The sequence below is a fragment of the Tachyglossus aculeatus genome, chromosome 22 (assembly GCF_015852505.1).
Source record: "Tachyglossus aculeatus isolate mTacAcu1 chromosome 22, mTacAcu1.pri, whole genome shotgun sequence".
Lineage (NCBI taxonomy): Eukaryota > Metazoa > Chordata > Mammalia > Monotremata > Tachyglossidae > Tachyglossus > Tachyglossus aculeatus.
The window spans coordinates 43344097-43360036 of NC_052087.1; the positions used below are offsets into that span (position 1 = coordinate 43344097).

The 15940-nt window shown below is 52.1% G+C and overlaps 1 protein-coding gene across 1 annotated transcript in view; it reads right to left on the reverse strand.

Annotated features, from left to right (window-relative positions):
* The window catches only part of TUB (TUB bipartite transcription factor), a 145187-nt gene extending 130906 nt beyond the window's left edge, over positions 1-14281 (reverse strand). Inside the window, exon 1 of the mRNA XM_038764317.1 lies at positions 14130-14281. Within this exon, the coding sequence (XP_038620245.1) occupies positions 14130-14197 (68 nt within the window). The 5' untranslated portion in view covers positions 14198-14281. The remainder of the gene's footprint in view (positions 1-14129) is intronic.
* Positions 14282-15940: the final 1659 nt, after the last annotated feature.

Below are 15940 nucleotides of genomic sequence, written 5' to 3' on the forward strand. Positions count from 1 at the left end.
ACCAAATCTGTTCTATTGTACTCTCCCAAGTTCTTAGTACCGTGCTCTACGCACAGTGAGTGCTCAATAAATACACTCCCAAGAGTCTCAACCCTGTCGACCTGCTGACTGAAAAGAGACGTGGAAGCGTCTGCAGCCTAGACAGAAATACATCTTTTCCTGCTCAGGCTTGCTCTAGGTTTCAGTAATCATTGATTTCCTCCCTCCCTGGGGAAAATATAACCACAGTTCTGTGGTAGGGACCACTAGCCTTCAGGGGCTACTCTGAATAAAGCAACCAAAGCAGATCGAGGTCATCGCAGGTCTGGGTTTGTGAATAATTGTGGTATTTTCAACTGGGGTATTTGTTAAGTGCTTACTATGTGTAAAGCACTGTGTTAAGCGCTGGAGTAGCTTGGATGCAGTCCCTGTCCCACGGGAGGCTCAAAGACTAAATAGATCTCAATGTCTCCTGTTTACATACTTGAAATCTAGCTCATTATGGGCAGGGACCATGTATACCAACTCTATTATACTGTACTCTCCCAAGCACTTACTACAGTGCTCTGCACACAATAAGCAGTCAATAAATATGATTGATTGATTGAAGGGGTGAGCTGAGGGTTTTCCAGGGGCTTCCTCCAGGGGCTGACCCAGGCCAGTCCATGGACAACAGCCTCTCACCACCCCAGGAGCCTAGCTCTTGGGTTGCAGCCTGGGCCAGCCTGCCAGTGAGACAGAGGAATGGCATGTCACACTGAACCAGTTTGGTGGCATGAACGGCCGACTGCTCCTTACCCGGTCACTAGGCCGCAGCTGAGTTTGTGCAGCATTCTCGGGGGCAGAGCAGGGAGGTCTTAGCCGCAGCCTCCAGACCCTAACAGGCCGCTGAGCTGCCTGGGTGGGCTCAGCCTAGTGGTGGAATGCACCGTGGGGAAGGACAGCGGAGAAGAGCTGGGAACCGACTGAGCTGAGAGTACGATTTCCGCTGGGCACCCAGATTCAGTGTTTAATAATAATAATAGTAATAATAAAAATATTCCCAGGCCCTGCCCACTGAGCCTGAACTGTGCAATAAAACACACAGAATGTTTCCCCAAGGAGAGGGGCCTTGACTCAAGCAGGGCTTGCAGATGGTCACCTCTCCAGGAGGCAGACATAGGACTTTTAACCATGTAAGAGTGTGTGGCTTAAGACCACCCATGCAGCTGGCTGCCAACTCCCAGACCAGCTTTAGGGTTCCAGACTGTGCACCTGGCAGGGGGTGGGGGTAAGTTGGGGTGCCCTGCATACCACCTGCCTCATCCCCCAGGGGTTTTCATCCTCTATTTTAGGTAGGAGAGCAGAAGCAGGAGAAAGTGAGTGTGTGCATGCATGCTCACACACACATACCTACACACACATACCCCCCCCCCCCCCCCCCCCCCACACACAATCTGTGACAGTGAGTCTGGTCCAAGGCAACCAATGCCTCAGACCTCCACCCCAGTATGTGGCTAGACAGGCCACGGTTCCCAGGCTTGGCCTGGAGGAGTTCGTTCTGCACATCCCACGGCCTGAGGAGATCAAACCCAGCAGCCAACCTGCTGCCAGCAGGGAAAAGGGCAAGGGGAGGGGAGGATGGCACCAAGGGACGGTAGGAGTTAAACCTTAGCCACCATGAAATTGCCTGCAAAACACCCAGAGAGAGCTAAAAAGAGCCTTTTGGGGGTTGCAGATGGGTGGGCAAAGGAAGCTTTCCAGGGCAGATGCCCTGCAGGAGTGACTGCCCCCTCACCCTGCCAACCACCACAGGACAAGCAGGGGCCTGGTCAGGCCCAGATGCCTGCCCCAAGAGCCCCTTCCCGACCTTCCAGCCCCCAGACCAGCCCTCCTCACCACAGGGAAAAAGTCAGACACACAGACTCGTCCAAAATAGCAGAACTTCGGGCCAGGAAAAAACTTCACTATCCAAGTCACTGAAACCCCAGGGCAATTTTAGGGCTAAATTATCCAGCAATCTGCTGGTGCAGTCCCAGCCTTCCCTCCCCTCCCCCATCACATATATGCACGCACGCATGCACGCACACACACACACACACATACACACACACACACACACACACACACACACACACACACACCCCACACACATACACCACCCCACCCTGGCCCACACCAGGGCAGCTGCTCACCTCACTACAGGTGCTGTGTAGAGCCCACTTGGGTGCCGGGTCCCCCTCTGCTACTGTCCCCCCAGATCCTCCTGCCCCTCTCACATCTGGATTGAGGAGGTCAGGGTTGAGGGACTTCCCTAGTTCAATGCCCTCCGGACTTCCCTCTCACTCAAGCTGCCCAAAAGCAACAGTCCAGTCTCCCTGGCCCAGATGTGGCGCCTCCCTGTCCCACCAGCTCCCAGAGCGAGGGAGCGGGAACTGAGAGCCCCGGGGACGCGTGCAACCCAGCACCACTGCCCCTGCAGGGAGGGGCGGGGAGGCACGGGAGTGAGAAGGTGGCTACCTGAGCTGCTGCCATCGTGCCAGCAGCCCGGGCATATGCAGAGTAGGTGTGGCGGCCACCAACACCAGCCACTACACTAACCACAGCCAGGTAGCAGCTTGGACCTGGGCTAGGGAGTGCCCACCCTCTCTAGGCCCGAGCCTGGTCCTAATGTAGCCTTGCAGATAGAACCAGCCCTGGGCTCTGCCCCCTCACTTCCCCTCTCCTGCCCACTGAGCCAGTAGTAGGATCAAGCAGCTCACTGCTCCCCCTCCCACCTCCAGGAACCATTCTCAGGTTTGGTGAGCTGGGATTGATTGATTGATTCATTCATTCAATCGTATTTATTCATTCACTCAATCGTATTTATTGAGTGCTTACTGTGTGAAGAGCACTCTACTAAGCGCTTAGGAAGTACAAGTTGGCAACATATAGAGATGGTCCCTACCCAACAGCGGGCTCACGGTCTAGAAGGGGGAGACAGACAACAAAACAAAACATGTTAACAAAATAAAATAAATAGAATAAATATGTACAAATAAAATAGAGTAATAAATACGTACAAACATATATACATATATACAGGTGCTGTGGGTAGGGGAAGGCGGTAACACAGGGGGGAGGGGGAGGAGGGAGCTCAGTCTTGGGGAGACAGAAGCAGCATGGTGTAGTGGCTAGAGCATTGGCCTGGGAGTCAGAAGGTTATGCGTTCTAATCCCGGCTCTGCCACTTGTCTGCTGTGTGACCTTGGGCAAGTCGCTTAACTTCTCTGGGCCTCGGTTACCTCATCTGTAATATGAGGATTGAGACTGTGAGCCCCATGTGGGACAAGGACTGTGTCCAACACAATTTGCTTGTATCCACCCCAGCGTTTAGTACAGTTCGTGGCCATAATAAGTGCTTAACAAATATCATAGTTATTATTATTATGACAGCCTGGATTTTGGGGCCAGGGCTGCTGGAGAGGGCCCCTAAGGAGAGGCAATACTCCACCTGGCTGGGCAAGAAGGGGCTGAAACTCTCTCTCCCATCTGGGCAGCAGCAGAATCCACATAGCTTTACTTGGCTTCAGGGTCCTCCTTGAGTTCCCAACTCTCACTTAGCAAACACTGATTTTCCAAGGAACTTATACGTGTCTGATATAATGTTCTATTGTACTTACCCAAGCGCTTAGAACAGTGCTCTACACACAATAAGCACTCAATAAATACGATTGACGGACTGACTAAACCCTCTCTGAGGCCCCTACTTCTCCCTGGCCACCAGTATTCCCCTGGACCAGGAGCAGCGATGGGCCTGGGTCCGCCTTGGTCTCCAATCTGCACCTTCCCTTTCTGGCCCCAAAAGATTCCACCTCCTCCCCCAGTCCCTTTCCCCACTCCTTCAGGCCCTGCCCAGAAGTTCCCAGCCTTTCAGCCCTTCCAGGCTTGCCTGGGGGATGGGCAGGGATGGGAAGAGAACAGGAAGGAGGAGGGAGGAGGTGTCAGGGGAACATCTCTGATGATCTGTCTCAGCCGCCTGCTCAGATTGCGTTTAGAGTGAGCTCCAGGGAGATTGGAATCTCTATCTGCTCCCAGTGGAGGTGCCAGGGCTGGGCACGAGACAGGGGTCGAGGGCACTGCTGCTGCTGGGCTCTCTGCCCCACCTGGTGCCAGGGCCTCAGTGGCCACTGACACTCAAGGCCAGGGCAGAGGCACCTCCCCAACCTGAGGGCTCCAATCCCAGCTGACTGAGCGCCAGATCCTGGAAGCTCTGGGAGTCTTTGGGGTTCTGGGAAAATCCACGCCAGGGTCCGAACAGCATCCAAGAGGTATTCTGTACCCCCTCTTTCAGCACCCTGCGAGGCAGTGACCCAAATGCCCACAGGAGCCAGAGTGAACGAGTTCTCCAGAGTCCACATGACTTGGCTCTCCCGGGCCCAGCTAAGGCTACCTGAGCCTCTGGCCAACAAGAGTAGGGCAGCCAATGGTCCAGTTTTTCACTGGACAGTGTTGCCTTCAGCCTGCCTCTCTCAAGCCTACAGTCATCAGGCACTGACCCAGGAGCAGACACCTTTCTGTCCAGTATCTTTCTCTTTGGAGAAGTAGCATGGCTCAGTGGAAGGAGCCCGGGCTTGGGAGTCAGAAGGACCTGGGTTCTAATCCTGCTCCACCACTTGTCTGCTGTGTGACCTTGGGCAAGTCACTTAACTTCTCTGTGCCTCAGTAACCTCATCTGTAAAATGGGGATTAAGACTGTGAGCCCCACGTGGGACAACCTGATCACCTTGTATCCCCCCCAGCACTTAGAATAGTGTTTTGCACATAGTAAGCACTTAACAAATGCCATTATTATTATTACTATTATTATTATTATTATTTAGCACCCAGCATCCCTCTACCAATTCAGTGGCTCTGAAGCAGTGCTCATATTCCCTCTGACCTGAGAGGGGACCAAAGGAGTTCTGAGGCAGTAGAGTGGGCCAGAGGCTGCCCCACCAACACACTCTAGATCCCCCAAATTTCCACAAAATGTCAAGTCCAAATAAGGGTGAATTTGGGGACTACAGAAAGAATGGACCCTCAAAGGGCTAACAGCTGAAGAGGGAGAGGAGGCAGAGAGTACAGACCTGGGAGGGAGAGGACCTGGGTTCTAATCCTAGTTCTGCAATTCGCCTCCTGTGTGATCTCGGGCAAGTCACTTCACGTCTCTATACCTCCATTTCCTCATCCGTAAAATGGGGATGAAATTCCCGTCCTCCCTTCCTCTTAGACTGAGCCCGGTAGGGGATGCGGACTGTGTCCAACCTGATTATCTTGATTCTACCCCAGGGCTAAGTATAGAGCTTGGCACACTATTAGTGTTTAACCAATACCACAGCATGTGTGCACAGACCCAGTACAACGCAAGGATCAGTTGAGGAGGAGGAGGAGGACTAGGGATTATACTGGCAGGCTAGAGGAAGTAGTGGTTCAATACAGGGAAGTTTCCTGGAAGAAGAGAAAGTGAGGATGAGAGGAGAGATGTTTCAAGAAAATGCTAGAAGAAGCCTGTTTGGGCCAAGCAGATTAATGAGCCTGCTGTGTGGCTTTTATTTTCCCATGTTTATACACAGAGGCTCCCCTGGGCCTGGGCCTCCACTGCTTGGAGAGGCCCCTGGAGGCCGTTGCTAAGGTAGCCACCTCAGGAGTCTCTGTGGTCTACACTGCCCTGGTTAGCCAGCTATTTTTCAGAATTTTAGTTTACCCTCTCCATTCCCGAGAAGGCCCAAATGGCTCATGGGTCAGAAACCCTCCCCACAGATGGCACCGGCCCCAGCAGACACCTGTCTACTTGTCTTTTGTTTGTCTCCCCCTTCTAGACTGTGAGCCTGTTGTTGGGTAGGGACCATCTCTGTATGTTGCCAATTTGTACTTCCCAAGCGCTTGGTACAGTGCTCTGCACACAGTAAGCACTCAATAAATGTGACTGAATGAATGAATAAATGAATGAATGAATCCCCAACCCTGGAGGTTTCACCCCTGCAACCCATGAGGAGGAGGAAGGCGGCAAGCTCTGTTCTTCCTCCACCCCAACCCTAACCCCACCTACAGCTCCCCGGAGCTGGGATCAGGGCCCAGAAGTCTTCACACAGTTCTGCGTCAGGTCAGGCTAGCCATCGCACCCCTCCTCACCCCCCAACTCACCTTGACTGCCATGACCACGGATGTTCAGTCGGTCAGTTGCAGGGCTAGGCCGGAGGCACTCAGTCTCCTCTGGCCCCTGCCTCCCTCCCCACCCCAACCCAGGTGGATAGCCGGTGGCAGTGTCTGAGCCTCTGGTGAAGGAGGAAAGAGGGAAAGGGGAAGAAGAAGGGGTGAGGGAGAGATAGAGTGTGAGCAGGGAGAGAGAGCGGGAAGAAAGAGTGGGGAAGGGAGGGAGAGCAGGGGACAGAGAGTGGGAGAGAGAAAAAGAGAGAGAGAGAGAAACCTGGTTCCCTCTCCTGATTCCACTCTTCTGCTCCAGACAAAGTTTACCGTGGGCAGAGAATATATCTAACCAACTCCATTGTACTGCCCTCTCCCAAGCACTTAGTACAGTGCTCAGCACACAGTAAACCGTCAATAAATAGCACTGTCGATGATAATAAAGATGGTGGTGGTGGGCTCCAGGGAAAGCGGCTCACCAGGACTTGACATGTTTGTTTTTTCTTCCTACCCCACTGGGACCCCGGTACCTCCGGATCCAATGGCTTGTAAAATCATACCGGGGGCACGGGGCGGTGGAAGCAGCAAACTCAGTCACTTGGTTCTCCCCAGAACCAACAAGGAACAAGCCAGGAGAAGTAGCTCAGTTACTGAGGCAGTTGCAGTAAACAGAAACAGCAGCAGCAACGGCATTGTGGCCTGGTGGAAAGAGCACGTGCCTGGGGTCCGAGGACCTGGGTTTTAATCCCAGCTCTGCCAATTGCTTACTGTGTGACACCGGGAAAGTCACTTCATTTCTCTATGCCTCAGTTTCCTCAACTGTAAAATCGGGATTACAGGAGTGGGGGATGGAGAGGAGGAGAAAAAGGAGGAAAAGGAAAGATCGGGCTGTTTCCCTAACTCATTCTAAGGACAAGTGATAGTGATTAGCCAAGGGCCAGGGAGTTATATCAGTTATGGGGACTGGCAACATGGAATCTTGTCAGGAGGTGGCAGAGTGGCCTAATGAAAAATGTCCATGACCGAATGTCCAGGAGACCTAGGTTCTAACTGCAACTCTGCCACTTGCCTGCTACGTGACCTTGGGCAGGTCACTTAACCTCTCTGGACTTCAAGTACCCCATCCGTGAAATGGAGATAAAATACGGTTCTCCCTTCCTCTCAGACGGTGAGCTCCCTGTGGGACACAAACCATGTCTAAAATGATTATCCCGCACCTACCCCACCACTTGGCACATAATAAACTCTTAACAAGTACCATCATTATCAACATTACTGTTGTTGTTTGAACACTGCCTTCCCCAGAACAGGGACTCACAGAAATGAGAGCAGGGGAAGGTCCTCATGGGACAGTTCTCCACCCTCTCAGGACCATGGAAGGGGTGCCAAAGCAACTGCTGGGACCTGTCCCCTGGGACCAGACTTTCCCAGAAAAAGGGCTGGTAGACCTGGGGGTCACCCAGCTGTTGGTTCTGTCAGGGCAGAGGTTATTTCTGGAGGCGGGGGGGTGGGGTGGGGGGCGGGGAGCCAGTCAGTCAATCTTATTTATTAAGCACTTACTGAGTGCAGAACACTGTCCTAAATGCTTGGAAGAGTACAATATAACAATAAACAAATACAGACATATTCCCTGCCTACAATGAGTTTACAGTCTAGAGGACAGTCTTGCAGTCTAAAGGCAGGGGTTGGGCTTGTTGGGAGCTGGACCAGGATGGGGAAAGTGAAAGACATTGGACAGGGAACATGTCTGTTTATTGTTACACTGTACTCTCCCAAGAGCTTAGTAAAGTGCTTTGTACAGAGTAAGAGCTCAATAAATAGGAATGAATGAATGAATGAATGGATGGATGAATGAGCGAGCATCCTGGAAAGGCAAGAGAGGCTTGAGGAGAAGCAATGCTCTTAAATGCTGTCTTGCTCTATTCTTAGCTCCACCTGGTGTCCACTGAGAGTGAAATCCCTTCTCTAGCCCTGCATAACTCAGAGAATCTCAGGCCTCTCACAACCTAAACTTTCCACCTGGTCTGAAGATTTGGGGGCCCGGAGGGTGGTGAGAGAGGGAGAAACACTGTTGGGGAGGATGTTTCCAGTCAGTGACTACACCTATCCATGCAGAGAGTGATGGGAAAAATTTTATAATTATCCATGTAGACAATCCAACAAGATAATTGGAAACACAAACCTACTTCGGAGCCTGAATGATCCAGAAATAGCTGTTTACATGGAGCAAACTAAATGGATAATTGCCAAAGAAGAGTGACCCACATGCTGACTCTGTGCAGTTCAAAGGGAGGGAGGGTGGGAGATGTGCCCTAGCTCAAGGGAGAAACATTAATTGGGGCAACTGTGGTGCAGGGAGAAACCTGATGCAGGGCTTGGCGGGGGCATTGGGACTAAGAGGATTAATGTCATGATGGCTTAGAAGGCTTCTAGAGCCCCCAGCTGGGGCCAGACAACATTTACCCTGCTGTGCTCCGCCCACCATGGCCCCCCACCCCCCTAACACCACCTGCATCTCCTCCCTAGGGCAAGAAGGACACCGACATGAGACCCAGATTGGCTCCCTGGTTCAAACCCTGGAAGGGAGGGAGGAAGGAAGCCACCCCGGCTAATGCCAGGATCCCTCACTATCTACAGGGTGGCTTTAAGGCCCTTGGTAATCTCTCTCCCCGCTATTTATCCCTGCTCCTCCACCACTACACACCAGTCTGCCTATTTCACTCCTCTAATGCCAACCCACTCACTGTGCCCCATTCTCACCTCACCTTTTTTGGGGGGTGGGGGAACGGCGGTATGTGTTAAGTGCTTACTTTGTGCCAAGCAATTTCTAAGCACTAGGGTAGATACGAAATAATCAGAATGGACACACTCATTGTCCCATATGGGGCTCACAGTCTTAATCCCCATTTTACAGGTGAGGTGAGGCCTAGAGAAATGAAGTGACTTGCCCCAGCTCACACAGCAGACAAGTGACAGAGCCAGAATCAGAACCCAGATCCTTCTGACTCCCAGGCCGGTGTTCCATCCACTAGGCCACGCTGATTCTTGCCATCAACCCCTTAATCACACCCTCCGCTTCACATCCAACAGAGGCTATTCTCCCTATCTTCAAAGTTCTACTAAAGTTACATCCCCTCCAGGAAGCCTTCCCTGACTCATCTTTCATTTCTCCACCTATGTCACCTCCTACTGTGTCTTCTCATCCTCTATGTATTTAGGTAATAATAATAATAATCATTATGGTATTTGTTAAGTGCTTACTAAGTGCCAAGTGCCAAGCATTAGGTACTTGGCCCACCCCTCATCCCCACAGCAGGAAGGCACATAAAACTTTAAACTCTGTCGCTACCTCCTGCCAAAAACCTATTATAACTTCCTTGCTGGATTGAAAAGTACTTGAGGACAGAGATCTTACCTTAATAGCCCTACTGTACCCCCTCGAGCGCTTAGTACAGTGCTCTGTGAACGGCGAGAGCTCGATAAACACTATTGACAAACTGACCCTCGGGGTAGCAGGAGCAGGGGCGCTGGACACTGCCCATGGCTCCATGGTGGGCAGCATTGCATAGTGATTAGAGCATGGGCCTGGGAGTCAGAAGGTCACGGGCTCTAGTCCCAGTTTTGCTACTTGTCTGCTGTGTGACCCTGGGCAAGTCACTTCACTTCTCTGTGCCTCAGTTACCTCAATGGAGATTGAAACTGTAAGCCCCACGTGGGACAGGGACTATGTCCAACTTGATTTGCTTGTATCCACCCCAGCATTTAGCAGAGTGCCTGCACATGGTAAGTGCTTAACAAATACCATCATTATTATTATCTCAGTTTGCAGCCCCGGAGTCGGTGTGCTGGCGGAGCCCCCGGTGGGCTGTAGGGGGTTGGAGCAGGGTCCAGGTTAGGGTTTGGGGCCGGGGCAATATTCCATGCCTGGTCCCTACCAGCTTACAGTGGAGAAGACCCCGCTAATACTAGTCTTAAGGAGGTTTGAGCCCCTTATTCCCCCGAGACATCCCATGCCCTCATCATTTGCGCCCAGAACGTCCTCGGGGAAGGCTCTCCTTCGCCCGGAGGAGGGGGGAGGCAGGGAGGCCGGCCGGGCCCAGGTGACTGGCCTGGCTGGGAGCTCCTCACCCAAAGGCATCATCCGGCCCCAGTGCTCTGCGGCCGGTTGGCGATGGGAGGAGGGAGGCCAGGGCCGGGCCGGGGGAGGCTGGTGGAGGGAAGCCAGTGGAGGGAGGCTGAGGCCGAGGCCGGGCTGGGATACCGCACTTGCCCATCACGGGCCCCTGTCCCCAGGCTCTCCCCAATGGTCTACCCAGCAGGAAGGAGCCATACCGGCCCGGAGCCCACTGCCTATCTGGGGCCGTGCCGGGCACCCCAGGAGCCAGACTTTAAGGCCCAAATGCAGCGAGGCCAGCCTCCCCCTGCCCTTGACCATTACCGCCACCCCCACCCCCGCCTGGCCCTGCATCCTCCTCTGGGAGCGACCGCCCAGACCATCTCCAGGCTGTCCTGGGGGGCAGCTGGGCATGGGCAGGACCTGGGCCAGGATATGTCTCAACAAGGTGGGGGGAATCCGGGTGCAGACCTGCGGGGATTGGAGGGGACGAGGGGAGGTTTCTTTCAGGCTTGGGGGAGAGGGAAGGAGAGAAGGGTGAGAGGCTAGTCTTGGGCCCTCGAGGAGACCCCCAGCCCCTTGGTCAGGCAGCTGGCATCTCCATGGCGCTCACCGGAACCTGGGGTTGGGGGTAGCCAAGGCTGTTACAGCCCCCTCCGCACCCCCAAGGTTTATTATTAATAATAATGGCATTTCTTAAGTGCTTCCTATTTGCCCAGCACTTTTCTAATCAATCAATCGTATTTATTGAGCGCTTACTGTGTGCAGAGCACTGTACTAAGTGCTTGGGAAGTACAAGTTGGCAACATATAGAGACGGTCACTACCCAACAGTGAGCTCACAATCCAGAAGGGGGAAACAGAGAACAAAACCAAATATATTAACAAAATAAAATAAATAGAATATGTACAAGTAAAATAAATAGAGTAATAAATATGTACAAACATATATACATATATACAGGTGCTGTGGGGAAGGGAAGGAGGTAAGGCAGGGGGGATGGAGATGGGGAGGAGGGGGAGAGGAAGGAGGGGGCTCAGTCTGGGAAGGCCTCCTGGAGGAGGTGAGCTCCCAGTAGGGCCTTGAAGGGAGAAAGCCTTTCTAAGTGCTGGGGAAGAAACAAGGTAATCAGGTTGTCCCACGTGGGCCTCACAGTCTTAATCCCCATTTTACAGATGAAGGAACTGAGACACAGAGAAGTTAAGTGGTCTGCCCAAAGTCATGCAGCAGACAAATGGTGGAGCTGGGATTACAACCCACATCCTCTGACTCCCAAGCCCATGCTCTTTCCACTAAGCCAAATTTACCTCCCCTCCCTGGGGCACAGACGGGCTTGTCTTCCACTACTCCAACCATTCCCCACCCAGTGCCATCAGTGGAGCGCCCCACTTTCTCCCTCAAAGCTGGTTCTACCCGAGGCCACCACCAAGCGCCTCACTTTCTCTGGCTCTACTACTTGTCGGCTGGCTGACCTTGGGCAAATCATTTAACTTCAATGCACCTGTTACCTCATCCGTAAAATGGGGATTAAGACACTGTGTCCTAAGTGGGACATGACTGTGTCCAACCTAATTGCCTTTTATCTCCCCCCGGGCTTAGAATAATGCCTGGCACATAGTAAAGGGTTTAAGAAACACCATTCAAAAAATAACAGTCCAGCTTTAACCGAGGCCACTGGCTGCGCGCCCCACTAACTCCCACAAGTCCGGCTCATTCATTCATTCGTAATTACTGGGCGCTTACTGCGTGCAGAGCACTGTACTAAGCGCTTGAGAAAGTATAACACATGGCATAGTGGATAGAGCACGGGCCCGGGCGTCAGAAGATCATGGACTCCAATTCTGGCTCCGCCACTTGTCTGTTGTATGGCCTTGTGCAAGTCACTTCACTTCTCTGTGCCTCAGTTACATCATCGGTAAAAGGGGCATTAAGACTGGGAGCCCAATGTGGGACAGGGACTACGTCTAACCTGATTTAATTGTATCCACCCCAGCGCTTAGTACAGTGCTTGCTATATAATAAGTGCTTAACAAATACCATTATTATTATTATTATTATTATTATTAACAGTGACATTCCCTGCCCACAATGAGCTCACAGTCCAGGCGAGGGGAGACAGACACTGATACAAATAAATAAAATTACAGATCTATATATAAGTGCTTTGGGGCTGGGATTGGGGGTGCTCATTCGGTTCCAGCTTAAGTCCCCGGCATGGCACCCCACTTTCTCCCCCAAGGCCGTCTTTCCCCGAGGCCACCGGACGAGTGCCCCACTTTCTCCCCCGAGGCCCCCCACCAAGTCAGTGCAATCCGATGGCATTTATTGGGCGCTTACTGTGTGCAGAGCACTGTACTAAGCGCTCGGGAAAGTCCAATACAGCGATAAAGAGCGACAACCCTTGGCGTCCCGGCCGAGATGCTGCGGGCCAAGAGGTGGTTCCGGGCATCGGGGGCCCGCGACCACCCGGCCAGAGCTGAGGAGGGTCGGCCGGGCCGGACATGTGCTCACACGGCCAGCCCGGGGATCTCCGGCCCCCGCCGACCCCACCACCGCAACTCCGGGACCGGGGCTCCGTCGCCCCCCGGCAGACCCTGGCATTCAATCGTATTTATTGAGCGCTTACTGTGTGCAGAGCACTGTACTAAGCGCTTGGGAAGTACAAGCTGGCAACATCTAGAGACGGTCCCTACCCAACAGCGGGCTCACAGTCAAGAAGAGGGAGACAGACAACAAAACAAAACATATTAACAAAATAAAATAAATAGAATGAATATGTACAAGTAGAGTAATAAATATGTACAAACATATATACATATATACTGTGTTGCAGAGCACTGTACTAAGCGCTTGGGAAGTCCAAGTTGGCAACATACAGAGATGGTCCCTACCCAACAGCGGGCTCACAGTCAAGAAGGGGGAGACAGACAACAAAACATACTAACAAAATAAAATAAATAGAATACGTACAAGTAAAATAGAGTAATAAATATGTACAAACATATATACTGTGTGCAGAGCACTGTACTAAGCTCTTGGGAAGTCCAAGTCGGCAATATATAGAGACGGTCCCTACCCAACAGTGGGCTCACAGTCTAGAAGGGGGAGACAGACAACAAAACAAAACATAGTGACAAAATAAAATAAATAGAATGAATATGTACAAGTAAAATAGAGTAATAAATATGTACAAACATACATACATATATACTGTGTGCCGAGCACTGTACTAAGTGCTTGGGAAGTACAAGTTGGCAACATATAGAGACGGTCCCTACCCAACAGCAGGCTCACAGTCAAGCAGGGGAGACAGACAACAAAACAAACGATATTAACAAAATAACATAAATAGAATGAATATGTACAAGTAAAATAAATAGAGTAATAAATACGTACAAACATATATACATATATACAGGTGCTGTGGGGAGGGGAAGGAGGTAAGGCGGCCCCTGGCGGCGCCTGGCTTCCCCTGGCATTCATTCATTCATTCAATCGTATTTATTGAACGCTTACTGTGTGCAGAGCACTGTACTAAGGCGCTTGGGAAGTACAAGTTGGCAACATATAGAGACGGTCCCTACCCAACAGCGGGCTCACGGTCAAGAAGGGGGGGACAGACAACAAAACAAACCATATTAACAAAACAAAATAAATAGAATAAATATGTACAAATAAAATAGAGTAATAAATACGTACCAACATATATACAGGTGCTGTGGGGAGGGGAAGGAGGTAGGGCGGCCCCTGGCATCCATTCATTCATTCAATCATATTTACTGAGCGCTTACTGTGTGCAGAGCACTGTACTAAGGCGCTTGAGAAGTCCAAACTGGCAACATCTAGAGACGGTCCCTAGCGAACAGCGGGCTCACAGTCTAGAAGGGCAGTACCTGTCGTAGCTCCAGCGGCTGTAGGACGTGGTTCTGTTGCCTCCGCCGCCGCCGCTCACCCCCTCCATCCTGGCCGCGTAGCCGGCACTTTTCCGGGCGGCGGCTGGTCCGGGCCCTGGCACGGCCCCTGGCACGGCTCCGGGCGGCGTGGGGGGCGGTGTGTCCGGCCCCCCGGAGCCTGGTGTAGGCCGCCCCGGCCGGGGGGCCCACGGAGACGGGCAACCCCCGCGGGCGCCACCGCCCTCCCAACCAGCCAGCCACCCACCCGGCCACCCAGCCAGCCGCCCACCGACCTCACTCGGCTGCCCGGCAACTGATTGCGCCGGGGAGGGCCGGGGGTGGGCCCAGTGGAGGTGTGGCTACCACGGGGCTGGACCATCGAGGGGCGTGGCTAATAAGAGGAGGGGGAAATACGGGGTGGGACGAATGAGGGGCGGGGCCCATGGGGAGCGCGCCGTGGCTTAGTGGAAATAATAATAACATTTATTAAGCGCTTACTATGTGCAAAGCACTGTTCTAAGCGCTGGGGAGGTTACGAGGTGATCAGGCGGCCCCACGGGGGGTCAAAGTCCTCATCCCCATTTTACAGACGAGGTAACTGAGGCACAGAGAATCAATCAATCATATTTATTGAGCGCTTACTGTGTGCAGAGCACTGTACTAAGCGCTTGGGAAGTACAAGTTGGCAACATATAGAGACAGTCCCTACCCAACAGTGGGCTCACAGTCTAAAAGAGAAGTTAAGTGACTTGCCCAAAGTCACACGGCTGACAATTAATAATAATAATAATAATAATAATGGCATTTATTAAACGCTTACTATGTGCAAAGCACTGTCTAAGCGCTGGGGAGGTTACAAGCTGATCAGGTGGCCCCACGGGCGGCTCTCAGTCTTCATCCGCATTTTACAGATGAGGTCACCGAGGCACAGAGAAGTTAAGTGACTTGCCCGAAGTCACACGGCTGACAATTAATGATAATAATAATAATAATGGCATTTGTTAAGCGCTTACTATGTGCAGAGCACTGTTCTAAGCCCTGGGGAGATTACAAGGTGATCACGTTGCCCCACGGGGGTGGGGGGGAGTGTCAAAGTCTTCAACCCCATTTTACAGATGAGGTCACTGAGGCACAGAGAAGTTAAGTGACTTGCCCAAAGTCACACAGCTGATAATTGACAGAGTCAGGATTAGAACCCATGACCTCCCATGACCTCTGACTCCAAATCCCGTGCTCTTTCCACTGAGCCACGCTACTGGGCGTGGCTAATAAGAGGCGGTGGAAATAGGGGGCGGGACGAATGAGGGGCGGGGCCAATGGGGAGCGCACGGTGGCTTAGTGGAAATAATAATAATAATAATGATAATGACATTTATTAAGTGCTTACTATGTGCAAAGCACTGTTCTAAGCGCTGGGGAGGTTACAAGGTGATCAGGTTGTCCCACGGGGGGCTCAAAATCTTCATCCCCATTTTACAGATGAGGTCAGAAGTTAAGTGACTTGCCCAAAGTCACACAGCTGACAATTTTTTTTCATTCATTCATTCAATCGTATTTATCGAGTGCTTACTGTGTGCAAAGCACTGTACTAAGCACTTGGGAAGTCCAAGTTGGCAACATAGAGACGGCCCCTACCCAACAGTGGGCTCAGTCTAGAAGGGGGAGACAGACAATTGGCAGAGTGGGGATTTGAACCCATGACCTCTCCCTTCTAGATCGTGAGCCCGTTGTTGGGTAGGGACCGTCTCTATATGTTGCCGACTTGTACTTCCCAAGCGCTTAGTACAGTGCTCTGCACACAGTAAGCACTC